General features: G+C 30.5%; 2 protein-coding genes across 3 annotated transcripts in view; both read right to left on the bottom strand.

Annotated features, from left to right (window-relative positions):
- The window catches only part of LOC107621201 (FT-interacting protein 1), a gene marked incomplete in the record, with an annotated part of 5030 nt that extends 2012 nt beyond the window's left edge, over positions 1–3018 (bottom strand). Inside the window, 2 exon segments of the mRNA XM_016323239.2 lie at positions 1–1476; positions 2743–3018. Of these exon segments, the coding sequence (XP_016178725.1) occupies positions 1–1432 (1432 nt within the window).
- The window catches only part of LOC107621186 (O-glucosyltransferase rumi homolog), an 8385-nt gene continuing 5093 nt past the window's right edge, over positions 7138–10429 (bottom strand). For both annotated transcript variants that reach the window (XM_016323222.2, XM_016323228.2), the window contains exons 2-5: positions 8609–9147; positions 8183–8375; positions 8018–8082; positions 7138–7933 (exon numbers count right to left, since the gene is read on the bottom strand). In XM_016323222.2, the coding sequence (XP_016178708.1) occupies positions 7366–7933; positions 8018–8082; positions 8183–8375; positions 8609–9147 (1365 nt within the window). In that variant the 3' untranslated portion in view covers positions 7138–7365. The remainder of the gene's footprint in view (positions 7934–8017; positions 8083–8182; positions 8376–8608; positions 9148–10429) is intronic.

Raw genomic sequence — 10429 nt, 5'->3', positions numbered from 1 at the left:
AACGAGGGGTCTTGGTGCTTGACTGAACTGGCCTAGTCTTCAAGATCTGGTTACCAAGCTGCACCTTAACATAGGTATCTGGAATTCTAGAATTCTCCACCAGCAAGTCCTGTGCCTCAATCACTTTAACCCGCACATACCATAACCTTGGAGACTGGTAAACTTTGGATCGAATCTGAGCATAAGCAAATGGGGAGCTTCCATCAACAGAGAGTGCATCAGAATGCCAAGCATCGGGAAAAGCCTCATCGGCTTGTGTGCCAAACCATACAGCAAGCATCAACTCCCCTTTCTTCTTGTCCCCCTTCTCGAATCGGTACCATTCGGGAGCCAATGGACTGTCTGGGGGAACACGTGTAGGAATATCATGGAGATCAAACCTCACAGTTCCAACATTTTTATCCAGCAGCATATCCTTGTCTTTGACCACAACTTCAAGAACATTTGACTGCAGATTCTCCCTTGAAAAGGCAAATACCTGATTCCACTCCGGGTCTTGAGTTTTCTCATAGTGCTTGGTTCTTCCTTTGAAATTTCCAATCTTTACCTCCACATACGGATCAAGGCCTCCGGTCACATCCTTCGACGGAAGGTCGCGAGCTCTCACAACTCTTACAAAAAGGTACCTCATTGGTTCAACAAGGTCATAGGTGCTGGGGCGCATGTTCCCACGTATAACTCTCCCACCAACAACTTGGCCCCCTCCAAGATAAGGGCTTGTCTCTTTCAATGCATAATCAAAAGGAGAAGATGAACCTGCATACACGAATTTAGAAGGAGGCGGCATTCCAGATTTCATCTCATGTGTCATATAGTTTGAACTCGGCTTGGCAGCTGCTGAAGAAGAAGATTGATGCTGTTTTTCTTCATTTGGTTTGGCAACCGTATGAAATGTGTGCCTTGAGTCATTTTTCTTTCGAGAAAACACATTCAGTATTGAACTTGTGAATGATGGTGTTTGATCTTGAACAGTGTGTTGATCTGTATTAGTAACTGGTTCTAAATCAGGAAGAGGACTTGAGGACTTTATTGAAGGGTCATCAGTAACAAATACTTTCAAGCCAAGCTCTCCTTTTACGCGGGAAAAAACAGCTTTCTTTTCCAAAGGGTAGTGAAGAACAGCAGCATCTGCATATGGGACAAATGATGTTGCGGTGAGGTGGACCTTGCCAAGGAACACTTTGGAACCGGTGGTTTTGTTATAGTGGTAGACGCAGGCGGCAAGAGTGAGGTTTGGCAATCTGCTCGGATCAGTTATGTTGAAGTAAAATTTCTCATTCCAAACTGGACTCAGATCTTTATCCTTAGTTGTTGTTCGAAATTTCTGACCATCAAAGTGAAGTTCCACAAAGGAACTACATGAACCTTGCCCATCTTTTGGCATAAGGTCATGAGCACCTGTAACCTCCACCCCAAGCTTGAGATTGCTCATCTCCAATTAGCAGCTTCCACTAAAATTATGACAACCTTATATACCTAAAAATGAAATAAACAGATGGGGTTGAAAAGTCTATAGTCTCGTATATAAATTTATTACCCTAATATTACATATATATGTATTTGCACAACATTCTCAACTATCTGCCACTAGCAATGTGTTTAATGAGTAATGAAATAGCAAGCGTCCATAGCAACTGTAAGACTTTGATTGTTCTAGTTGGCTTAAGGAATCGGATTAATGTATAGCTAGCTAAGGGGCAGAAGAATTCACAATTATCATCCAGGGGAAGTAAACAATTGTTTAAATTAGAGTATCAATATCAAACTCTTTTTACACTTCCAATGGAAGAAACAAGTCCTTGAATAATAAGAGGTTTTGCTTCAGATATGTAAATATAAACTAAAATCTTGCTAAAAGCATAAGAATTCATGTGAGTGTAAGTATTTTGTCAGTGTGAAGTAAAGCTATATAAGTCAACAATTATGATTCAGTTGGTTCCTACCTACCTATCATAGACAAAGGGAAGCATGAAAGGGAACCCAGGAGGTTGATATTATCAGAGAGAGAGAGAGAGAGAGAGAGAGAGAGAGAGTAATTCTTAAAGTTCAAGCAAGAAAGAGGTAGATTCCAAAAGCATCAAACCTTAACCTACTAGTCCCACAAATTTGTCCTTTTCCCTTCATGAACAAAAAAAAGGCAATACAAGAATCAAAAGGGAACATACTAGATACTTTCAACTCTACAAACAGATGATAAAAGTATTCCCTAAATTCTGCTAAAAAAGAACACTTAATCATAGTAGAGGCTGATGTATACCAACATATATTTTTTTTTTGGGTGAAAGTCACGATCTTCGTATCCCCAAGGGTCACTATTCTATGTTATTCTAGGATCTGAGTTCCAAAGGTTCATATTATTGTTAAGTACTCCCAGCTGAATTAGTTATACAAAACTTCTTCTAAAATTTATACACAAACTAACATAAGCCTTTTCCTTTGATAAACTTCACCTAAAAGTTCCCATACAAAAAAAAGGGAGAATTTATTTGCTCATTTATGAGAAGCCCAGAAGGAAAATAGTATCTGCATGGCCAAAATTCCAATGAAAATAGCAGATTTGAGTAAAAAAGTTTAAGCTTGTAACTTTTAAGACACAGAAAGGTTTTATCAAAACTTGAACAAAACCCAAAACAGAATATCAGAAAAATAATCCACAGACCCAGATAAGAAAATCATACAAAGCTTGCAAATAGACCAAAATCAAAGATGACGAACAAGAAAATGGTGATTCTGAAAACGTACCTGAGCTTCTGATTAAGCTGAAGAAGAACAGAACAAAATGGCAAAAATATATTTTCTTTTTTTTCTTCTCTTTTTCTTTTGGAGCTTGAAGGTTTAGTAACAGCAGAAAGAGGGTTATAATTTATAAATAATAAAGAGGAGAGAGAGAGAATGAAGAAAAAGATGAATAAGAATTGGCTTTCTGGGAAAGTAGAGAGTCAGAGAAAGGAAAGTTATTGGAAAGGAGTCAAGCACTTATTATATCTTGACATGAGATATGTGCCATGGCAACACACAAAAATGAAAAATGTGTGCATTTATTCTGTGTACTCTTTTTTTTTTTCTTTTCTAGTTTTACTAATTTTTTTTATGTTATTTTATTATATATAGTACACCAAAAAAATTTATATTATATATAGTTTTTAAAAAAAGATGATAATCATAACTTCTAAATTTGATATTATTCTTTTCTTTTCTAATTTTACTAATTTTTTTATGTTATCTTATTATATATAGTACACCAAAAAAACTTATATTATACATAGTTCTTAAAAAAAGATGATAATTATAACTTTTAAATTTGATATTATTAAAAATACACAAAAAAATGTGTATTTTTGTGTGTTGCCATGACACATGTCTCATGTCTAAATATAATAAGTATTTGACTTTTTTTCAATAATTTTCTTTTCTCTCACTCTCTACTTTCTTATAAAGCTGTGGGAGAAAAGAAAGTTATTAGAAAGGAGTCAAGCATTTATTATATCTTGACATGAGACGTGTCATGACAACACACAAGAATAAAAAATGTGTGCATTTTTTATGTGTATTCTTTTTTCTTTTCTTTTCTAATTTCACTAATTTTTTTATGTTATCTTATTATATATAGAACATCAAAAAAATTTATATTATATATAGTTCTTAAAGAAAGATGATAATCATAACTTCTAAATTTGATATTATTCTTTTCTTTTCTAATTTTACTAATTTTTTTATGTTATCTTATTATATATAGTACACCAAAAAAACTTATATTATACATAGTTCTTAAAAAAAGATGATAATTATAACTTCTAAATTTGATATTATTAAAAGTACACAAAAAAAATGTACACATTTTTTATTTTTATGTGTTGCCATGACACATGTCTCATGTCAAGATATAATAAATACTTGACTCCTTTCTAATAACTTTCTTTTCTCTGACGGCTTTATAAGAAAGTAGAGAGTGAGAGAAAAAAAAAATTATTGAAAAGGAGTCAAGTACTTATTATATCTAGACATGAGACATGTGTCATGACAACACATAAGAATAAAAAATGTGTGCATTTTTTATGTGTATTATTTTTTCTTTTCTTTTCTAATTTCACTAATTTTTTTATGTTATCTTATTATATATAGTACACCAAAAAAATTTATATTATACATAGTTCTTAAAAAAAGATGATAATTATAACTTCTAAATTTGATATTATTAAAAGTACACAAAAAAAATGTACACATTTTTTATTTTTATGTGTTGCCATGACACATGTCTCATGTCAAGATATAATAAATACTTGACTCCTTTCTAATAACTTAATAATTCGTAGTTATCAACTTTTTATAAAATTAGATGTAATTGAGTTTTCAGCTTAAAAATAAAATAACTTAAAAAAAACCAACAAATTATAATTTAAATAACATAATTTTTTTAATATTCATTAAAAATTACGAATTTGAATTTTACTGCTAATTTTAGAAGGAAAAAAAAACGATAACTTAAAAAGAAGGGAAAAAATAGTGTGTGGGGTGTGTGACGAGGATGTATGATGTATTGGATTTGTCCGGTAGTTGTAACAGGGTAATGCGGCAGCAACCATTATGATTTATGAGAAAAACTCTGAACAACACACAACACATGTTATTACTTATTGGGTGCCTGTGCCCCACAGGCCCACACCTCCACCTTTCTACTACAACTTCGTTTTTACAATTTTCTCTATTTTCGCTTGAATTTTCAGAACCTGGATTTTAATTTTATTTCTTTTTATGAATTTAATTCAATTCTTTTTGCACATTATTTATCTACTTTTTCTTTTTAAATTTAATAAAAAAATATTTTTTATGGAATAAGAAATGTCTATTTTCAGACATTTTGCTTCTTTTCTTATATTATTAACTATTATATTACAGTCTGGCCCACTTTATTTCCATGTTTTAAATAAATGATAAGTAAAAAATAATATAGGACACATTATTTTTGTTGTTTCTGCCCATTCTAAGTTTCAACCGTAACTTTCTCTTTTCACTTCAGTTTTTTACTAAGAAGACTTAAAAGAGGGTTTAAATACTAGTACATATAATATATTTTGGAGAGCACTTCGACAAAGATACTAAAAATATTTTTTTTTAAGATATTTACATGTGTCATGATATTATTAGATATTTTTATTAAATCGATTAATAATTTATTTTTTAGTAAATTATAATAAAATTGGTTTATTATAACAACAAATAATAAATCTAATTGTCCGCATTATAATTATTAAATCCGATTTGATCCGATTGATTTACACAATTTAACCGAATCATGTTTCAATTTTTTTATAAAAAAACAATTATATCCCTGATTTTAAAAAAAAAAACTATGATCCAATAAGTTATGTAAATTGGTCGGTTCGACCGAATCTAATAACAATTAGGTTTATTGTTATTGTTATAAAAAAATCCATTTTATTATAATTTATTAAAAAATTCAAAAATAACCAGTTCATTAATACGTCCAATAATAATGCGACACATATAAGTGTATTTACAAAAAAATGTTTTGCGTCTTTATGAAAACATCCTCCATATATTTTAAGTGTATTTAAGTTTTCGCCATTATATTAGCCAGTGTTTGAAATATTTATTATTACAACAAAAATATATTACTATTAATTAGTCAGTGTTTGTGAGAATAGATCTTAATCTAAATTCTTTTTCTTCCTCTTCTTCTTTTCCAACTTCTTAGTCTTCTTCTTCATGCATGCCATCTTGCTAAAGCTATAACATGGATCGTGTATATATATATAGTTTCTATGTAATTTTATCAGAACATTTGTTTTATTATATACAATTTATATGTTGAAGAGGTGGGAAACAAAAAAAGAATGAAGAAGAATGCTAGGAATCAAAATAAGAGAGAGAGAGTGTGTAAAACCTAGTTGGAAATTAACGGAAGAACTTCAATTCACGCAAGTTCTATTTCTAATATTTAAACCTTTTTTTTATTGATAAAAAATATAAGAAAAAAGAAGTATCCTCTAACTACCACGTACGTGTGGCTAGAATATTATTCTTTTGAAATAGAAAATTCAGAAAATTAAGATTGGTAACACGTTTTTAGTGGCGACAATGTGACAAGTCATTGTTATCCTGCCTCTTGTTGCATCAATGGTTATTAGAATATTATAAACTTTGAAATCAAGTCATTTTTTATAGGTGAACTCTACCATGTTCTCTCTAAAATAAATGGTAAATTATCCCTTGTGCCATATACAATGATTATTGATAAATTATGTTTCAATCAGAGTTTCAAAGTTCGAATGAGATCGTCAAATCTAATTGCTATCTCTAATACGATCGCTAGAAAATTCTAAAAACGAGCGAGCTAAAAAAACTGATAGAAATTTCTGATATATTATTTAAAAATGATGGTAATTGGTGCGTGAAAAGAAATATCAAGGTATTTTTTTTAATCTTTAATTGTTCTTAAATTATTTTTCAATCATTATTCAGATAATAAAAATCCTAAGATGATAATTATTGACTCATTGTTTTTATGACTAACTAATATTTTGGTTTGTTTTTGTTATATAGTTATACAAGGCTATGAGGGTTGGTTATTTGAAGAGGAGTATCATTGTTGATCCGAATGAATTTTAAGAAAAATACTAGGAAGAAAATCTTAGAAAGAAGATAGATGAAAAATTAATAGATGTGCTCGTTGAAATGAGAGATTGAAAGCATATGAACAAGTTTAAAATCCTAATCTAATTGATTGAAAATGGTGATTGGATTTGAGAGGAATTATGGTTTTAAAATTGAAGAAGAGGTGTATTTAGTGCGGATTATAAAAATAACACTACTATCAAGTTTCAAGAGAAACATCGCGTCAATTGAAAAGAAAAGAGAAGATAACGTGAATCTTAAAATTCTGGTAGAAGAATAATTTATGAATAATCACTGTATATATCACAAGGGGTAATTTACCCTCTATTTTAGAAAGGGTAGAATAGAATTCACCCTTTTTATATTGTAGCCTCTGAATCTGGCTCTTTTAATTACTCTTTTAATGTCGGCATAACACTTAACACGTCAACATCTAATACTAATTAATAACTAAGTCCAAACATTTCCTGAAGCAATAACAGTACCATGGGAATATCAGTGGAAACTAAATTGCATTCTTAGTGCTGGTTTTTGTTTACAAAGTTAAGTAAATGAAACTTTATGATGATCTCTTTGTTTGGGCTTTAAAACTGTTTTAGTAAACTAGAATTCTTTGAAATGCTTAATTCGTTAGACTAGAAGTAACTATTAGTAACAAAACATGCAGGGATTGAAGGGAAACTCCTTTGAATTTTTAGCATAACATGACATGGTATATAATAATCCAATTCATTGCTTTTTAGCAGCATCATTAAGAGACCTTAACCTGACTTTGTCAATTAAATTATCCTTTTGATGAAGTAAATGTTGAAGAGCTTGAGGTTCATAAGGAGGAGGCATGGAACATGGAAGTGTGGAACTTGGTGACTTAACAATGGATTCATACATGTATCTCTTTCTTGGTCCATTGCGCAGAGAACATGCCATTCTCTCAGGACACATCTCTTTCGCTCTTTCAGGTATTCTGGGTTTGAACCTTTGGAGCTTAGCATATTCTTTTAGTAAGTGCAACATGTAATCATACACATACTTCATTTTGAGATTGTCAATGATGTAATCTGATCCTCTTTTTCCAATCTGCTGTGCCTTGTCTTGGTGAGAATTGCCCCAGTCAACGGCGAACTTGATGTCCTCACACATGTTGGTGGTGCTGATAGGCCAATAATGTTGCAGAGGTACCATGTTTCTTGTGAAGAAGTCAAAGTATTGAGGCTCTATGAACATTGTCATTGAGTCACATGCTATTATGTATTTTTCACTCACTGACCAAGTAGCACCTTCTGCATATATCTTGTACCTTTAATTTGTAATAACATCAACAAATTTAGTCACTAATATGTTCACAATCTACATTTCTCTAAATTTGACAAGTTTTACTTACCTGTAGGTACATTGATCTCCCAGTTTTGTGTCTTGAAAATTTTTCTCTCTCTCATCAAGCCATTGCTAAAAAACGAAAATCAAAAATTAATTATTGTGTCTTAAAACAATGCAATTAACTACTTAAACACATAGAGTTAGCAAGGCTTAAAAGTTATATGCTTACCACACTATATATTCTGGCATTCCAATCTTTTTTATCTGTGACATTGCACTTACAAAGGTTTTTCCTAAGAAGAGAGACAGTAGGGTTACCCTTCCAAAAAGCATAGGGTACCCTATCCTTCCATTTCACCCTTTTGTTTCCTTCTTGTATACTTTGCAGTGTTGATTCCCATGGACTTATGTGGAGTTCAGCCCTATTGAAAAAAATGTAATTTTTGTTTAATGTTTTATCAAATAAATGAAATGAAATAAGATTACACCTTCATCAAGTGAAACAATGAAAAACAGAGGAATGAAAATAAAATATTTACTTCTAGGACAACATATTTTCAATAATTAAAAAAACAATATTTATATGCAGAGAGATTTATTTGTATACAATAGAAATAACTAATAAGAACTAATTAAGGGAATATAGAAGCTTTACCAACCCCAGAAGGTCCAATCAGGGAAGACAATGTCAAATGAATCATTATTTCCACAATAGTGAAAAATAGGAGGAGGTGAAACATTAGCAAGTGGTCCACCTGCATAATATAGACCCTTTTCCACCACAGTCTTATCTCCACATTGAAACATGAGCTCCAAATCAGGTACTTGCCCAGGATACAACCTTAGAAGTTGTAAGATTCCCCATATTGTAAAAACATCCCTGGTTTGAAACGATTTCTTGTATTTTTCAATGTAAGCTTTTCCATTCACAATCACAAGCCTAAAGTGTGACACGTTTTGTCCCCTGTCAACCATGTCTCTTGTGATCCCTGTTTTCTCCCATGGCTTCAGATCTTCATGGATCCATCTGAAGTATTCTGGGCATGATGTTGATGTTCTATCATTCGGTTCAAATTTATCTGGGTAGTTAGAATTGCATATGCTTGAGCTTTCATTGCTGCAATGCAATGGCGGTTCGGGTTTCCCATTGAAGATTGTAATTGTCTTCAGGATTGTAGAGCTTGTAAATTTGCTCTGAGAAAAAGAAAATAGTGTTAAATCCATTCAATTTTTTTAATATAACTTTAAACATTATAAATCAAAATTAGTTTTTTTTTTCTATTTTCTACTCAAATATGCGACTTCTAGATAAGTATAGAGAGATTATACTATTTGAACTATAGCTCCTTAGCTTATAAATCAAAATTAGTTGATGGTAAATATTTTAGAAAATGTATTAAATATACGGATTTTAGTCCACAAAAAATTATAAATTGATAATATACAGTGACATTTATGGAATAATATAAACTTGAGAATATAAATAGAGACAAGGACATAAGGCCAACAAAATAAAACTTAAAAACACCTATCTAAATTTGAATTTCTTCTGATTTTATTGATTTAAGTCACATCAATTATATGACCACATAAGTACAAATAAAAATAATTGAAATATAAGGTGTATACTAATAACTATTATCCAAATTTATTTACTAAAACAATATAAGTAGATTTATAAATAATAAAAAATATTGTGTATATATTAAACATAAATTACTAAATTAAATATTATATATTTTATATAAATATATATAGGGATGAATATTATTATTGATCGATTATCGTGTACGCACATTTGGACATAATGGTCCCACAACAAACATAAATAAATAAATAAAATTAAAGAAAAATAGTGTAGTTTACTTCAATAACACATCATTCTTCAATTTTTCATGCACAAATGGTAGGTACAAGGGATCCATGTATGTTATTATAATCTTTGTTTTTCTCTTTGGTCAATCTATCTATATATATGTTATTAGAATCAAACACACAGCACAACGTGAGCTTGGATATTGAATTGTCAAAAGGACGACCAAGATAGAAATAAAAAAGAAAAACTTAGAAAGAAATCATATGTATGTATAACGGAAAATAATATAATTAATATGGCATTGTATTTTTTTTATTACAATGCATACAAATCCCATTACCACATGTATAGGATAATTATTATTCTCATCATCATCATCATCATCATCATCATCTGATTATTATTATTATTATTATTATTATTAGGCATCATGCACTAAATCATACAAGTTTTTGGAAAGTAACATCCCACGAGATTTTCCTTTTATTTCTTTCTTAATTAACCACCACCGTACCATGATTGTGAACTATACAATCTTCCATTATTAGTATTTTATTTATCACATTTTTCTCCTTAATAAAGATGAAAAAATAACTCCACTTTTTTCGTTCTTTTACCAACTTTCTTTTTATTTTTCCTTTTAATATTCATGCTTTTATT

The sequence above is a fragment of the Arachis ipaensis genome, chromosome B02 (genome assembly GCF_000816755.2).
Source record: "Arachis ipaensis cultivar K30076 chromosome B02, Araip1.1, whole genome shotgun sequence".
Classification (NCBI taxonomy): domain Eukaryota; kingdom Viridiplantae; phylum Streptophyta; class Magnoliopsida; order Fabales; family Fabaceae; genus Arachis; species Arachis ipaensis.
The sequence above is the reverse complement of the archived record's forward strand: the minus strand, read 5'-3'. Positions and strand labels throughout refer to the sequence as shown.